The sequence below is a fragment of the Pezoporus wallicus genome, unplaced genomic scaffold (genome assembly GCF_028554395.1).
Source record: "Pezoporus wallicus isolate ANWC-B61680 ecotype Strahan unplaced genomic scaffold, APGP_CSIRO_Pwel_v1 contig_8714, whole genome shotgun sequence".
Taxonomy (NCBI): Eukaryota; Metazoa; Chordata; class Aves; order Psittaciformes; family Psittacidae; genus Pezoporus; species Pezoporus wallicus.
In genome coordinates, this window is record NW_026635695.1 from 103,776 (window position 1) to 121,448 (window position 17,673).

At 42.8% G+C, this 17,673-nt stretch overlaps 1 protein-coding gene across 2 annotated transcripts in view; it reads right to left on the minus strand.

Moving 5' to 3' along the window:
- FHIT (fragile histidine triad diadenosine triphosphatase) overlaps nucleotides 1-17,673 on the minus strand; it is a 418,605-nt gene that overhangs the window by 8,312 nt on the left and 392,620 nt on the right. The window contains exons 5-6 of one of the 2 annotated variants that reach the window (XM_057397340.1): nucleotides 14,416-14,519; nucleotides 7,614-7,927 (exon numbers count right to left, since the gene is read on the minus strand). In XM_057397340.1, the coding sequence (XP_057253323.1) occupies nucleotides 14,418-14,519 (102 nt within the window). In that variant the 3' untranslated portion in view covers nucleotides 7,614-7,927; nucleotides 14,416-14,417. Of the gene's footprint in view, nucleotides 1-7,613; nucleotides 7,928-14,415; nucleotides 14,520-17,673 lie in introns of those variants that run through there. The other variant, XM_057397339.1, reaches the window with a different exon arrangement.

Consider the following 17,673-nt stretch of genomic DNA (forward strand, 5'->3'; position numbering starts at 1 on the left):
ATACTAACAACTACTTAATAGGTGTTATTTTCTACTGTATCTCCATTTCCCTGCTATCTCTCTTTTGCTATCACCGTTTGTCTGCTGTGTGTATATGATTAGAATAGTTGGCTCGGGTAAGTACCTTTTGCTTCCTTCAGTTCCTTCCTCTACTTTGCACTAGTCTAGCTGGTTGGGATTTTTCTCCATTTCAGGCTCTTTGGAGCAAGTTTTCAAAGCAGGGTGCATGGCTTTTAACTCTGCCCATTGAATTGGAGGCCACCAGCTGCTGAACTCTGTAAAACCTCTGAATTTGCTAAACAGCTAACTTTCCCTTTCATTCTCCATTTCTCATTCCAGGGGCCCAAAGTGGAACTTGGTAAATGATGTTTCTGTAAGTGAACTGCCTGGTTGAGAAAATTGCCCATCTGGTTTTATTCCCCCAGAATTGCCAAGCATTTGGTGCTGCTGGTGCTCAGCTCACTCCCAACATGCCCAAAGAAGGGATGCCATCTACATACATGGAAATCAGTGGCCCTTGGTGGGCCATTGAGCCATCCTCATTCCAGCAGCAGGGAAACAAAAACTCCCAGTGGCTGAGGGATTCCTGCGGCAACATAAAACAAACCCACACCGGAGACCTGTGAAATTCCTGCTCTCATGTCATGTCAGAATTCATCTGGAAAGATCTCCTTTCAGAGGTATTTGTTTAATTACAGTTATTGCAAAGACAGTTAATGGCTGATGACACACCAGTATATTTTAATCGAACATACTAGGCTCTCTGAACAAAACCCTTCCTTAAGTGACATGTTAAGCTTTTCTACATTCAGAGCCCAGGGAAAGAATGGAGGGGACCACCCATTGCTGTTAATGGGAGCCACCCCTGTTAATCCCTTTCATGTCAGTTCAACAATAGGCTGCTTAATGTCTAATTATTTTCATTTCATACAGTTACTGTTCCCATTGAAGTGGGAGGAATGATCTGGCTAAAGGGTGCTCCAGGTTGCACCATCTCTGGCCACTCCAACCTCCTGCAATAAACACTACTGATACCACCCTGAAGGCCTTGGGTGATTTAACACCACTTTCTACAGTTGTAGCCACCACTGTAATGGGACAGATCTGTGAACTAACCACCCCCTCCTGCCCTCAGGGATCATGACAGAACAAAGCCAGATTTATTCAGGATGCTGGGAACTGCTGGCCCATTGCCTGCCTGGGTTGCAAGACACACACCCCTTGCCATCCCCTCACCACAGTTTTTATTGATTTCTAAGGAGCACAAGCTTGTGATTAAAGTTTGCTTGTGCTCAAGTACTTCCCTGAATTGGCACTTGGGTCCTTACTCCAGCAAAAACTCACATTGATTTGTGCTGGAGCACAGGATGAGTAAGCCCTCAGGGACTGGCTATGCATTTGCAGCATGGTGCTCTTCAGACACATGACAATTTCAGAGCAATTTTGTAACATTAAAACAGCATTACTGGTGTGTCTTTTAACTGGCCATAAATAGAAACCTTGACTTGTCTATAGCAGTTTGATATTTCAAGCTAGGCAGGAACATTCAGTCCCGGCTCACACTCCATTTTATCACCAAAAAGAAATTCTGTAGGTTAGGCAAGTCAAGAGCTTACTCTTGCAAAACTTCAGTTCGTGTCTGTGAGCTGCAGTGAGGCTGCATCTAATATTCAAGTGCAGGAAGGAAAGGGAAAGCTCATTCTAAGGCTCATTAGAGATGGCAGAAAGATACAAAAAGAGCAACATCGTTTTACACTTGTAAAAATACCCCTAGTAGATTCATATTTTTTAATCTTAAGTAGAAAAGCTCTGTAACTACAGCAAGGCATTAGTTTCCAATGACTACCTAACTGTTTTTTTCCTATAGCCTCTGGCATTAAAGCTCTCAGTGAAAAGACACTTTAGAGCTAGTTCAGGCAGTTCATGTTCTGTCAATCAACTCTCAGTCTGGAAGTATAAAAGCAGTAACATGACAAGATTTCTATTTTAATATTTTTACTCTTGATAAGATAATCCTGGAGGAACGGTGGTGATCAAATATTTACAGGCAGCACTCACTGGCACAGTCTATTGTAAAATTAAATACACAAAATTATGTGGGGATAATGCTAATGTTGTGATAGGAGGACAAAAGGCAGCGTGCTTGAAATGAAGGTTGACTCTTCTTAATATATCCTCCTCTGTGGCAGGTAAAGAGAGAACAGAAGAGCAGCTTTCATTTCACATTTTGTGACTTTTCTCTGCTTTTCAGTAGTTTGTTGTTTAAGTGTATTTGTGTACTTAATGATCTTGATTTCTAGGTATGTATTTGTGTGTGTGTGTGTGTATACTGTGTGTCTCTCTGGGATGCACTTAACGACTGATGAAGCCTGTTAGTACAGAGCCATTGCCTTGCCCCTTTGTGAGCCCAGGTTTGGTCGCAGCCCTGGGTCGGGCTCCCTGGGAATAACCAGGTTCTGCAAGAGGCTGTGCAGAGTCAGGGATAGATGGGTCAGAGTAAGCACTTACTTCTGGGGAGCTCTTCCAATGCACCTTGCAGACACTCCCATGCCCCCAAACAGCCAGAAGCACACAAACTCATGGTTTGACAGACCATGAGACTTACAGCTAATAAACTCAGGGAGAAGCCTTTGCAAAAGCAGTTTCTTTTCTTCCCCTTTTCTTTGCAGATACCTGTTCTGTAGAGGTGGGACCTGCAGTGACATGAAGGCCCTGTCCCTGCCCAGGCTGGCCCAGGGGAGAGTTGGCAGCACCCAGTGTGCCAAGTCCCCTCCAATGCTGCTTTTTAATGCCAGTGTTCTGGGGCTCAGCCAGAACCTGGGAAAATGAAGCACTGATTTAGGCTGAAAGGCCAGTGGTAGCTAATATGGAAAATTACTCCAGCAATCATCACTCGTTTCCTGTCACTATGGTGACAAAAGGGATGACAAAAGCTTGAGGAGAACAAGATAGAGTGACACACGTAAAGAAGAAAAGAGTAAATGCGCTGCAGCTGGGTCAGGATAGGCAGCACCTGAGAGCTGCACTGGAGCCACGTCTCTGATGGATGCAGTTGTGTCCTCTCTGCACATACAAGGGTTTGTAAAGGAACACAAGTACTAAGCCCACCTTGCACCAAGTGTCACAGTCAATGAAGCTACCACAGGCCTAAAAAACATTAATAATCCTGGCTGTATAAGGCTCTCATGCTACAGCTTTAATCCTAATGCACTAACCACTGATTTTTGCAAGTCCTTCCTCTGCAGCAATTTGTTACTTGCTGCCTGCCTTAAGGCCAGGGTCTGCAACCAGCCTGCCCTCCTCCCTGCTGTTCAGCTCTGAGCATCATTAGAGGACACAGGAAGAAAGTCTGGTCTTCCCAGCCAAAGCAATGATCACCTGTGATAGACAGAAACATATGTCCAAAAGGAAGGGAAAGCACAGAGGGATATGCCTGGAGGCAACCCAGCGCCAGAGGAGCATATGAAATAAGCCAGCAATACGAGCCAGCTAGTTGGGTTTACCTCAAACCATTTCCAGAACCTACCATCTCTCCATGAACAAAGATATGGGCACTAGCTCCCAGATGCCTAAACAGCAGGTTTTGGAGCTGCTTGAGGAGGGGAGTATCTTGAAGAAACTTTAAAGAACTTGGGCAGTGGCAGCAAAAAGTGGAGGTCCAAGGACAACTTACTTAGGAGTCCCAGTGCCAGCAGTTTGGTGCCCATCCTCTAGCAACACTCCTAGCCTTGGGGGCCAGGAGGAAGTCCCCAAGATCAAGCAGCATCCAATGACTTTCCACTTAAAGTAACAATTTCTGTTTTCTTGGAATTACCTTCTAAAAAATGAGGTAGGAAGGAAGAATGATGGGGTGCAGGGGGGAGCAGAAGAGGGTGCTAGAGGGAGCAGTGGGGTAAACCTTCATCCTGAAATGCCAAGCCAAATATCCCCCTTGCTCCACCAAGCCTTTCTTTTTGTTAAGAAGAAAAATTGTGTTTTCCAGCCAGCTCTATTCATGAGTGATTGTGAAGAGCTCTGCTAATGGCTATGCCAAGCCGTGGTCACCCTACAGAGCTATTGGCAGGAGAGGTGGCAAGTTGGAGAGGAGTACAAGGGAACTCTGCATGGTATTTTTTTGATGAGCTGATTATTCAGAAATTTCACAAGTGCTGGAACACATCACTCTGTTCTCAGACTCGGAGCCCTGCCAACACACGGGACAGCTTACATGAGCACCAGTGGTCTCTCCTTCACAGTGCTGCTGGCCAGTATGTTAGGAACCAGATGCAGGAATCAGACAAGGCTTTTTCAGCAGCTGTTGACTGCAGTGACAACTAGAGGTGGGGAGTGGCTGGGAGGACACAGAAAGCTGAGAGAAGAATTAAGTACTTTTATGGCTGTCACTATGTGTGTATTTGAAAGATTTTCCTAGGCTCTGTGGCTACATGGACATTATGATCCTTACTGCTTTTTACAGCTACGGTGTGAGAGAAACCCCAGTTCCCACATGGATTCAGGTGCTTTTATTTCATGGGGGCTCAGTCCCCAGTTCCATTTCAGGAGCTGACCTTGGCTCCCTGCCCTGTTGCAGCCAGGAGTTTCTGTGTTAGATGTCATCCTGACTCTGTAGCCAAGTCAGGCTCCTGAAAAGACCGAACGGTCATTTTTCCCCTCTCTGCAACATTAATTAAACCAAAACCACTGTGTTATTTTAGCACAGAATCAAATGAGAGCCTCAGATCTGGGGGGTGGGGTGCATGTGTGCTGGGGGAGGTTAGAAGCAGCATGGAGCCAATTTCAGAAATACCACACAAAGACTTCAAGGAGCTGATGTGGCACATCCCTAGCCTATTGATCTGTCACCACACAAGCCCCTTTGAGCTACCTGGGGTGGCACTGGTTGTCCCATGGAGGACCAGGGCCTGGTGCATCTGCATCTGGAGCAAGACGGATGCTGAATTAGTGGAAGGCAATTAAAAAACATCCTCATGCTGTACTCACAGCCTTTGTTGAAAGCACTGTAGAATACCTGCCCTATTGCAAGCAGATCTTTGTTTTCTGCTTCTGGTGGAGGTGCTTAGCACTCTGCAGCACTGCCCAGCCCAAAGACAAGCCCTGGGCATGACCCCAGCAAGGGCAATCGATTGAGGTCGCAAAGGACAAAATTGGTTACAAAGACCATCAGTGGTCAATGAGGATATGCACAGCATATTCTCACTCTTCCTGCAACTCCATGCTTGTACGCAGCACCCTGCCTGTCTATAGGAAGTGTATAACTGATCCAGTTGCCATCCTCATGTCTTGGGGGGGGGGGGGGGGGTGTTACTCCACATACTGCTGCAGGATGTTACGTATTTCGTGATCTGCCTTTTCTAATCTCTCCTTATTTCTTACTCCAACCCCTTCTCATGTCCCTCATCTATTGCAAATTCCCTTTTTAAGCTGGAGTGAAGCACACAAATATTTTCATGCTGCATGAATAGGCTGTTTTGTGCATAATGCCACAGGAGGTTTTTTTTAAAATAGACGACCTTTAGTGCTGTGATAATGGCCTCCTCATTTACACAAATGAAATCTTCCATCCACCTCAGCACTCATCTGCACAGCAGTCCCCATGCAAAGTGGTTGGCACAGCACCCGTTCATCATAGGCTACAGAATTTATACAGAATATTCCATACTTAATAGGAAACCACTACGCAGGAGGTTTGGAAATACCTTGCACATGTAAGTGATGCTCAGGTTTTCCTTTTAGTATGTCGCCAGCAGCAAATCTGTTGTCTTCCTTCTATGTGAAATCACAGCTACTTTAAATACTACAGTGCAAAAAAGGACAACTGTGTGTGTTAGCTCATTCACCAGCACCTCGGACCATCCTGTCTGCTCACCTTCTTTGACACTTCTTGCTCCCTCATCTTCATTTCATAGAATCATAGAATAGTTAGGGCTGGAAAGGACCTTAAGATCATCTAGTTCCAACCCCCCTGCCATCGGCAGGGACACCTCACACTAAACCGTATCACCCAAGGCTTTGTCCAGCCTGGTCTTGAACACTGCCAGGGATGGAGCATTCACAATCTCCCTGGGCAACCCATTCCAGTGCCTCACCACCATCCTCCTTATATCCAATCTAAACTTCCCCGTTTAAGTTTTAACCCGTTACACCTTGTCCTGTCACTACAGTCCCTAATGAAGAGTCCCTCCCCAGCATCCCTATAGGCCCCCTGCAGACACTGGAAGGCTGCTATAAGGTCTCCACTCAGCCTTCTCTTCTCCAGGCTGAACAGCCCCAACTTCCTCAGCCTGTCTTCATACGGGAGGTGCTCCAGTCCCCTGATCATCCTCATGGCCCTCCCCTGGACTTGTTCCAACAGTTCCATGTCCTTTTTATGTTGAGGACACCAGAACTGCACACAATGCTCCAGGTGAGGTCTCACAAGAGCCGAGTTCAGGGTCCAAAAAGCACAGGCACCATCAAAACAGACTTTTCATTTACTCTTCATAAATGAAGAGATAGCTCTTGTAAAAAAATGTAGAGGTTATAAAACTAATGGAAGATACTGGTGGCCACACTGGACTATGGTAATTCTTTGACTCATAGTGGCTTTTCAGGAGCAGTATTTTAACAGCATCACAGTAAAATCTGGAATCAAACATCAGCAGTTCTGTTTATATGTTTATATTTGACAGCATATGTTTATATTTGACAGCACAAAGACTTCAAACCAATGGACAGAATTCCTCTGCAGTACATAGCAGAGAGACTTAAGAAAAATTATTCATTGTGCATCTTCCTACTTTCTCAGGTCACGCTGCAACCCTTCAGGGACAGGCTATTGTGGAGCATTTATATTTCCTCTGGAATTCACCATACTGCTTCCAGCATGCAGAGCACTCCTAGGCTCTGGTCTGGACCTGATCCTGACCTCCTCAAGCCTTCAGGTAGACTCTGCATCCTAAACTGCTCTCAGGATGGCTCTTATTTAAAGACTTGGAGCATTTTGTTTTCCATTCTGAGTTCATGACACACAGAAAGCTTTGGTTGTCACTTCTCTGCAATTTAAGAGCAAGATTATGGGTGCTCTTTTCATGCGCATCTTGCAGACTAATTTCTTCTCCCTTCCATCTGTTGTTTGACTTCTTTTCCTTCATTACATGTTAGCAATGAACAACTAACCCATGGTGGGTCTCTCCCTGTGCAGGGCTCTGAACATTTCTTGCAGAGGGAGCATTCCACATGAATGGCTCCCACTCAGGTTGCTTTCTGCTCCAAGCAGGACATTTGTGCTTGTCTAACCTTAATGTGATTACTATCCCATTAGCAGCTCTACATATTGATTGGCAGAAGTGTTCTCTATCACCTTGAAGTCCAGAAGCATTGTAACAATGTATTAAAATAAGAGAAAAGAAAGAACATAGGATGTTATACATTTCTTATTACAGTACCTTACCTGACAAAACTGCAGGTGTCCAAGTTTATCTTTGCTAGTCTGTAAAGAAGACTTGGTTTTTAGGAACTATCATTCTGCTAAAAGATCTAATTTCTCTATGATATAACAGCCCACGTACAATAATTGAATCAAAAGCACAAATAGAGTCGACACTTTGTAATGTGCCTAAACACAGTAGCTACCAGATTTTGCTAGCACTTTATTTCAATTTAGGCCAAAGGACAATTTAAAAAGATTCCTTCCCAAATACACAATTAGAAAGATACAAGTTACTACTCAGAGCGATATTGTGACTTGGTGCTCTTAGTTGTTTTAGTTGAAATTCAACCTTGGCGATAACCAAACGTCCAATAAAATTGGTCATGGAAAATTCCCATATTTGTAGACAATCATTAAGTTGTTCAGGGGCAGCTCCAGGGTCACTGAGAACTGGAGCGCAAGGCCTGTCTTCCTGGGGAGTTTCTTATGGCACAGGATGTTTTACAAACACTTTGTTACCTGAGAAATAACAAACATAACAGACAGTTACATATAATAGTATCTTTGATCTTTGTTAGTAAGGCAAAAGGTAAGGCTGTTTATTGCTAACAAGTTAGGTGCTCATTAGTATGTGCCAATAGGAAACACTGACAGCAAGAAGCATAAGCAGAAGGAAATGTTCAGCATTAAATCCACACACAACACATTTCAGCTCCTATTATAGCCAATGCAATAGAGAAAGGAAGAAATCCTTGCACACAACTATCCTAAAATTACGTATCAGAGCAAAAGCAAGAAGCATTTGTTGGATTTATTATCTTTTTTAACAAAGTTCACTTCCAGACAATACAAATGCCTGCGTTTCACTCCTAACCCACAAAACACCCTCCAAAGGAGGTCAGGATCATTTTACAGAAAACAAACATGAAGTGAAGCCACTTCTCTGATGTCCCTGAGCAAGACAGCCCAGTCTGCAGCTCTGCTGACCACTAGGCATAGGAACAAAGGATTAGAAAGGACATCCTGCATCATCAAATCCAGCTTCTTAGTCTTCAAATCAATCTTGCTGTAATAATCTCATGCAAGAGTCTTTGGGGGCACATGATCTCTTATATAAGCTCCTGCAAATGCTCTTTCAAGATCATCATCTGTGTACCCTCATCCATCCTGACCCTGTGGTGGGACTCTACCTAATGCCAAGGTATTGCACACCAGTGATCTGGGACCATTGCCCTGAAAATGCCCCCAGTCTCACATGCTGGAGAATAATGAATGGGGTATGTCCATGAATAGGGTATTCCCATGTCTGCTCCAATTTATGCATCTCTTGATGGTCCATCCTAGTAAAAGACCTGTAACAGGTAACATAAGATATGAAGGTGTTCCTGAAGCAGAGAAAAATGCTGAGAGCCTGACAACTTCAACATGAAAACTGGTTGTGAAATCCCTGCACAAACTCATGGCCCAGCTGTAACTGCACCATTAACAGGAGGCTTGTGGCAGACTTGGGCTTACCCCTGCACACACCTGTCCTTCTGTGTCAGACTGCATCCTGGTAAACAACTGAGTCTCAAGTATGCTCAGTTCAATATGTTCCAAAGTCCATCACTCCCTTCCTTTTTCAAATAGCCACTTACTGGAGGAGTTATTAATGCCCTTCCACCTACACAGCCTGGACACCAAAACTCACACAAAGGCAGCTTTCAAGCTCTGAGGTCACACTTGAGTTGCTGGTTAGAGTGGCTCTCTGGACAGCTCTATTATGCAGCAGCTACAGCAGTAAGATAACAATACAAACCTTTACTAATAATTGAGCATGAAGCGGGCTTTTTGCTTGGGAACCTCAGTTTTGTACCTTCAGAGCGTGGTTAGAGGTGGCTTCAATATTTGGAAAACTATTTCAGCTTATCAAACACAAAGCTGTTACACAACTGTTAGACAAGGGTAGGGCCTCCAAACTTGTTCCCTGGGGCTGTGAGTGAGGTTTGGATCCTTGCTGTTGTTTCGGCTGCAACTCCCCAACCACCCACTTCTTTGTCTGATTGTCTTTTCTCACTGAAACATATGTTCCTCCTTCCAATGGCATTTTGAGCAACAGTTTCCATTTTATGTCCTTATTGACTGACAGTTTGATGGCAGGCTGTAAATGACTTGGCACGTGTTTTGTGAATCTGCTTGAATGCAGGCCTGGCTGCTTAGTACATGCATCCTTTTGCAGCTCTAAGGGCAAGAGATTAGTGTCATTTTAGCACAGGTTTGGGTAAAAAAAAAGTACTTGACCACAGTTGGTATCACCCTTATTTGAAGCTCAGCACTGTCCTGTACCAGATCCTGGGACATAACATCCTTCAGTTATGTTTGGCTTTCTCCATTTTCCTCTCATACAGTGTGGCATACATAAAGCTCAATGATGAATCAGGAATGGATCAGACAGCACAGGTAAGCATTCAGGCTGTCAGATGTGCAAGTTCAGAGAACATCTGGCCCTCTGTCAGCTGTCTTTGCTAACAGTAACACAGTTGATGCTTTGCCTTGTGTGGTACAGTCTTGTCTGTGTCTCTGGCCGTGACGTTTCTACTGTAGCTATAATTGCAGGATCCAAGCAGTGCTGCATGGAATACACATACTCTTGACAGCTGAATTAAATGGCCACCTATAGGGAAACTGAAGTCCAGATAATGAGGTGTATAACTTTCAGCACAGTACTACTTACAGCCTCAAAATTCCAGAGCCCTGGAATAGGTGTGAGGGGGACATTATGCTTATGCTGGCCTCTAACAAGAGGAAGACATTACACTTATAACTACAGCTAACCCTATCACAGCTTTGTTTTCATAAGGATAAGAAGGATATGCTTCAAGGAGAAGGCATTAGCCCACCACATTTATTTAGGGAAGCCTTTTGCCTTAAGCCTTTTAGGATGGGTATTACTGTTGTACACAATTCCTGCACTACTTCTGGCTGCTTACATCTTCCCTTGAAGAGGTAATTTAATTCCTGTGCATAAACCTTCTCCCTGCTACAGAGGTGGTGGGTCTGGATGTTCCACACTTCAAAAATACTAGCAAGGGCCAGATTATGTCTGTCTGTTGGATTTCTGTTAATATTAACTTCCCTCACATCCCACTGGAATCACAAAACAGATTATATGTACTTTACTGCAGAAAAAAAGAGAACTTTGGGCAAGAATACATAGGCCCTATGATCTGATCCATCTTCTCTTTGCTATTTCCAACTACTTAAAGCATAATGTCACACTGAAGCATTCTCTTCTGACAGGTTGTTAATGATGCTTTTCTAAGGTGACCTTCATGAAACATGTTTCTTTTGAAGCTTATATTTCACTCGCAGGTCATAACATTTTCACACAGACAAGCAAACCATCAGCTCCCCATTTCTAATTAATAGTTCTTGGAGGCTTCTGAGTGGGGGATATAATTAACAGCACTTAAATTTGGAGTGCAGAGAAATCCATAGCCGACTACTAGGATGTGTATTTACTTGGGGATCATACATAAACAGCTCCTAAGTGCAGCCATAAAGAGCTCTGAGCCCAGGACCATTCACTACCCCGAGTCTAACTCTTGTAAAGCACTCAAAAAAATTTCCCTGTTTATAAAGCAAGGCTCTGACACTGACGGGGTCCCTTCCTCCTGTACCCCTTTCCCCTGCTCCCATTCCCCACACCAGAGCCTACAGCACGCTGTGTTTCCTGTGATGCATGGTGAGTCTGCTTGCTAAAAAGCTGCCACAACCTTTGCTATGGTCCCCACTGCAGGTACAGCATCATCTGGGGCAGAGCAGATTGTGTCCTCACTGCATGGCATGTGTCCCAGATCAACTCTGGATTCACTTCAAGGCACAGCCATTAGTTTGTGGTTCTATTCAGTTTAAAGTACAATAAAAGGAGGGATTTTTGTGCAGTAAAGCAATCAAAGAAAGGTGTTGTATTCCATCCCATCATACTTGCCTAAAGTTAAGGTAAGTGATGGGATTGGTTTGGTGCAATGCATGCATCATGGATTGTTAGAAGTGCTGGAGCAAAACCAGATGCAAGCCAAACTACCAGTTAAATCCCCTCTGGTCAGCTGCTGCTAACAGTGGTAGTTTCCCTACTGAAGTCAACAGAACAGCATCTTTTCACACATACTGAGTGTTCTTGGTGGAGAAGAGGCATCTGTGAGGCAGGATAAGTGCTCTTAAAGAACAAGATCACCTCTTTTTTTTGCAGTGGGGCAAAGAAAAAACCCCAAAAGAATAGAATTCATTCTCTGACAAAGTTGAAAAGCCTATGCTCTCCAGAAACTTCCCCACTTCCAGATGAAGGGGAGAACAGACATCAGAAATCCTGCACAACTCTGCAACCTGCATTATTTGGAGAGGTTTTAAAAAGAACTTGGCATGCTGAATGACACAAAATATTCAGATGGTTAAGCAAGTAAAAGCTGTTGAATATTTGTAACTCTGAAAGCACTAGGCAACAGACTATCACTGTCAACCCCTTTATGCAAAGGGATGTTTTGACATCGTACTTAAGACTGACTCCTTTTCTAATGGCATGAAAGTATTGCTTCAGTTATGAATAAAACAGGAAAACTACCACTGAAACTTGTGCAGCCTGGTTCTTTCTTCAGAAACAACACCACAGACTGAAACTGCCTTTGAAGAGAAGCATTTTTCATACACTGTCTCTGAAGGTTACTAACTCTTTTAATCTTCAGCCATTTTGCTAGCATGTGTGGTTTTAAATGCACAAAACACCCTGCTATAGATAAAGGTGCATCTGAAAATAAGATTGGAAATTAAGATGCTACATGGGGGCTTGGAACTAGGTGATATTAAGATTCTCTCCAACCCAAACCTTCCTGTGATTCTATGAGATAATCTACAAATGCAGGCAATATGTGCTACTGAACCTAGTCAAGTCATATAGCTGTGTGACAGTTAGTGTAGGACTTGTGATAAATGCAAAGATATCTGGGAAAGCTCTGGAAGACAGTTCAGCCTGTTCTGGCTAATCTAGCTGGGCTGGGCTTCTCTGAATGAAGCACTTAAGTAGAAAAATAATGCATAAAGCCATAAAAATTGCTATTTATAGGCTCCAGAACACCTACATTCAGCTCTTTCTCACTTTTCCTGTGCCGCATGAAACAACTCAAGTCGAATATCACCCAGGTAAACCTATAAATGGCAAAATAAATCCTTTGTAGGTGAAAACCAAAAATAGCTTCAAAGAAGAATGTATATAACCTTGTTAATTTGCCAGAAGTTTTCCATCTTCATCACTTCAGAAGCAAGGTTAAGAGAGCAATAAAGGCTGACAAATTCAGAAGGTGTTCAAATATACCTTTATCTCAGGTCCAGAGCTTTAAACCTCAGAAGCAAAACAATGTCAGGGAGAAAAGATTGACAGTGATCTTTTGTGTTGGGAATCAAGGGTTGGAAGGACTGCCTGTAGCAGGCAAAATACTCATGATAATGATGCCAGTAAGATTTAATTTACCAGTCTGCTCTAGGAAAGGTAATGACCTTAAATATAATGGGGAACTTATCAAGAGGTCATCTGTGCAGACTTACACTGATTTATTTTCATAATAAATGGAAGTAAAAGTCCAGCCACATGAATTCGCTTGCAGGAAGGGATTTATACCATTTATCCAGCTTTGTGTTTAGTATCAGAAGAGTCTAAGAATATTTGATTGATATGTGGGGATTTAATTCCACTCCTTTGAGAATCTCTGCAGGAAAACATTTCAAATTCCATTTCTAACAAGATGAAAAAAAAACCCAAAACCTACAAGATATGTAATGGGGAAAAACATCACACCACGATAAGGATGTACCATTACAGATGTAAGAAGGGAATTGCATATGTTAAACAGCTTTCTCTGTGCAGGTCCATAGAAGCATTGACACAGCTAATTTGACTGGAAAAGACAAAAGCATGGTCATCGTGCAAAAAAAAAAAACAAACCCAAAAACATCTGATGAACTCAAAGGAAAATAGCAAAATGGCACAGGAGATGAGAGCTGCCACGTGTGCCATGCACACATCCTGTTCATGCTCAAGATCTATCAATGAATAAAGAATATCAAGAATTAATGTTCAGCTCAAGATTTATGAAGCTGGGCTTCAAGCAGTGAGTCACAGGCAGAGAGGAGGGATATTTATGGGATTTCAGTTCTTCAGAGGGAAAAAATATGAGAAAGTCAGAAATGACAGAGAAATGAGAGTGCTGGATGATGGCAAACATCATATAGGGAACAGGGGAGAGGGAGCTTTTGGCATCACTGCTGCAGCGCACATGCCAGTGTAACTCCTATTGATCTCTGGGGCCCAGCTCATTTCTACTGGAAAAATCTGGCTTCTGGGACTCCAGGTACAAAATGAAAACCTCACAATTTCTAGAGCACCAATGGTAGCATTTACCAAGTGTTTCCTCTTTTCAATTTTCCCCTGCAAATCTTTTTCTTTTAGGGCTAGTGCAAAATTTAGCAGAACAGCCAGTTTTCCAGCAGGCTTAATTTTGAAAGATGGACTGATCAGATGATTTAAGATTTGAGAGATAAAGTTAGCATTTGCCTATCCACTTTGAATTCTGATGGGATTTTCTATATAGAGATGTGTATATATATATATATATCTGAGCATATACAGAAACACCAGGTTTTAGCTCTTCATAGAGGTAGCTATGCTATTTTCTGTTCTAAAGACAGAGGATATGTTAGGTTAGACATTTCTCCTAAGTAACTGCTGATGATTCTGATTTGCAGATATGTTAGTTTTTGTTATCTAGAAACTAAAGGCTCTAGGAAGGTGCTGATTTGCTCACGGAGGAGCATGTTATTTTAGCCACCGTTGCAGTGCTGTGTCTTTTTGGAAGCAACACAAACCTAGGAGCTTTCATTTCTTTTGTTTCATATTCCCCTTCTGTCCTCAAGAAGCCTATGGAGGTTTGAACAGCTTTTCATGTGTTGCAGGAATAAATCAATGTGTAAATCATTACCTCTAATTTTCCTGAAAATACTTCTTCAGAATTGCTGCTTCAGCTGCCATTTCTTCTTCTGTCCTCCACTTGTCAGGGGAATCCTCTTTGTCGTGTCTCTGCAACTTTTATTGAGGGAGAAAGAAGGAAAAAAAAGTGTCTGTTATTTTTTTTTCCCTAGTTCTATTGTAAAATTCAGTGCATCCCTGTGTGCAACCCATCTAACTATTCCATGTGTCTGTGGTATTGAACGACCTGGTGATAAAGAGATAAGGGCAAAGGTTACGAGTTTAGAGTGGTGACAGTAGTTAACCGATTCTGATGGATTATTGATGATAACTCAAGGTGCCAGGATAAATGATAGGCAGTGACAAGAGCTCACCTTTGACTTGATGGTCAAGTACCTTGTGAGTCTTTGATGCAAAGCTGGTAGATAAGGTAATAGGAAAACAAACGCATTCAGGTATTCTGAAGTGCCCATTACATCAGTGGAGTGAGCGATGCAGGAGCTGTCTGGACACCTTGTCAGTAATTTATTTTAAATCTTCTCTAGCCTTTCCTCTGCCCATGGGGCCACCTTTCCCATCAAAGACCTGTTGTGATAACAAGGCCCTGTTGCAGCTGTTTCCCAGTGGCAGCTCATATCTGTAGTTTTCAGAAGAGATACATTCCCTCCCTGCATGCAAGTTATTCATCCTTCCTTACCCTTGCTGAAAGGGAGACGTATCCCCAGTCTAGAAAGAAAACCTATTATTTTAAGCATAATAATGATGTAATGCAGGAAAAGACACAAAGTATGTGAAATATTAAATTTTTGCATCTAGATTGCTTAATATGCTCACAAAAGTAAGTTCTATCCCATATACAGTAAACTTTAAGTGATCTTATCCCAGACATGATGATTTCAAATACATCCTTTGCCCCTCCAGAAGAAGGGACAAGCTGATGGGTTTGCTGATCTCCAGAAGAAAGGACTTCTATTTTATAGCAAATATAACATGCCAGCACTAAGAGTGACTATTTCTACATATGTTCATCCAAAGACTGCCTGACACTCATATCAAGGGAATTTACAACAGACAGCAGAAGCATTTGCATTAATGGCTTAAGTATTGAGATTTCCAGTGTGTCTCTAGGAACAGAGCACGGAGCGTATTAACAGCATCAGTGCTTCTGGGGAACACTGTAATATTGACTTTTTGTTAATGTCACAAAGTTGGAAACTAATGAATTTACACCTGGACAAATTTTAGCACAGAAGATAAAGCAGTGAAAAAACAAAGATGAAACAATACTGAACCTGCCAAGCAAACTGCATCACTGTCTATGGCATGTTTAGCAATAAACTAGGATTGTTAGCATACATCCAACTCACAAATACTTTTATTTGTGCTGCATTTCTCCTACTCTGAATTTTGCTGCCAGCTACAGTCCTATGTAGTTTTACATTCTGCAGCACAGATTTCTCCCTGCTCAGCAGATGAACCGCATCAGAAAGCTATTTCCTTTCATGCCAATACTATACAGTAGCTGTAGGCAAATCAGAGTGTATTACTGTTCAACTAGTAGAGGACTAATCTTCACTGTTATATTAGCTCTAGGTGTGTTATAAATCCACCTTGTAATAATGCTACAGAATTAGAAAGATTCAAAAGCCAGAAACTGGTACAGTGTGTACACTGTCAACACACCCTTTGTGTCCATGTGCACAGCACCACCCACTCTATACACCTATACAGTGCATAGGTACCATGGCTGAGCTGGTAATGAGAGGGAGCTCTAGGAAAGAGCATACAGCATCCTGTACTTTCCATGGACTGTGAGCACTTCCACTTCACAACAGGATGCACCAGGCCAAGCCAAGTGGTGGTAAATAAATTGTCTGAGGTGTGAACTGTTTCTCTAAAAAAAAAAGCACTGTCTTGCTCGATCGACCTAGCATCAGCAGGAGATACAGCAGGCAACAGCTAGAAGGCAAGGGAGAGCAGCCCCTGTTCCTCAAGGTCACCTTATTTAACCTGCAAGAAGTGCTTTCAGTGACTTGATTTGGCTGCTGTTCTCCCTTGCTATCCTGTTTCCATGCAACCCAAGTGACAGCTGACTCGAGGATGAGACTAGTAAAGTGCAGGTTTGACTTCTAGTTTTATTTTCATTTTCCCTGGTCAAAGAAACTGAACAGTAACAAGAAGGCATAGCCTGAAAAGGCTGGTTTTGTTGTCTAAATTAAAACTGTGTGAAGTCACAGACCATGGTGACTTCTCAAAGCTGGCAAAGGAGAGGATTTCTTTTGCTACACAACTGTTAACCTTTAAAAACAATAAATCTTTGACTTAAGGTTAACACAGACATATGGAGAGCAGTAATGAATTCTGAAACTTGCCTAGAAATGCAACATACCCCAGCAGCCCTAGCTCCTAGTACACAGCCTGCAATACCAGCACAGCAACACCAGCCAGGCACAAAGTGCTTAATGCAGCCTTACCATTCCCTGCTGTTCACAGACCTCTCATACTGAGATGTATCCACATTTCTTGGTATTTGGACAGCAATTCCTCCTGCAGGACATGGCAGAGGGGCTGAGAGGGAGGTCTGCCTACACAGAGGCCTGCATCACTGCAGACTGGAGCAAATACTAGCGTATGAAACCTTTTCTGTAGGGCTCCAAGACAGTTATCATTTTAAAACTGCTGGTACTTGGCCTGTTTTCATAAGAGACAAGATACTCTACTACGAAACTCAGAAAGCCCCAAATTCCCTGAGGTCAAACCCACTGCTATATTACAGGAGTGTCTCGGGAGCCCAAGCATTAAGAAAAAGGCAAGCAGCCAGATAAGCATAGTTCAGATAGCTCCAAAAGAAGAGGATGAGAGAGCATGAACATTTGAGACAATTCCTATTAATCCAACTTTTTCTTTTAATATTCTGAACAAGCACCAAGACACACATTAGTCACTTCTCTAATCGCAGCTGCCCAGCAAATTACACACTGTATCTGCTCCACATTCTTCAAGCAGTAAGACCCTTGTTTATAACTTACTACATCTTCTTGCCTTGCAGTACAAATAAATGCACTATTTCTATGATATGCCCTTCTTCAAGCAGATCATTACTGATGTCTGACTTCTTGGGCTTCCTGATAAATTATCCTCTTCTTTCACCTCAAGCAGAAAATGCTCTTCCACCAATAATCCATGACTGTCAGTCTTGATTACTTGTAAACAGCAGAGCTCCTGGAATATTTCTGCTTGTGAAAAGTGTTCATTTTCTCACTCCTGTCTC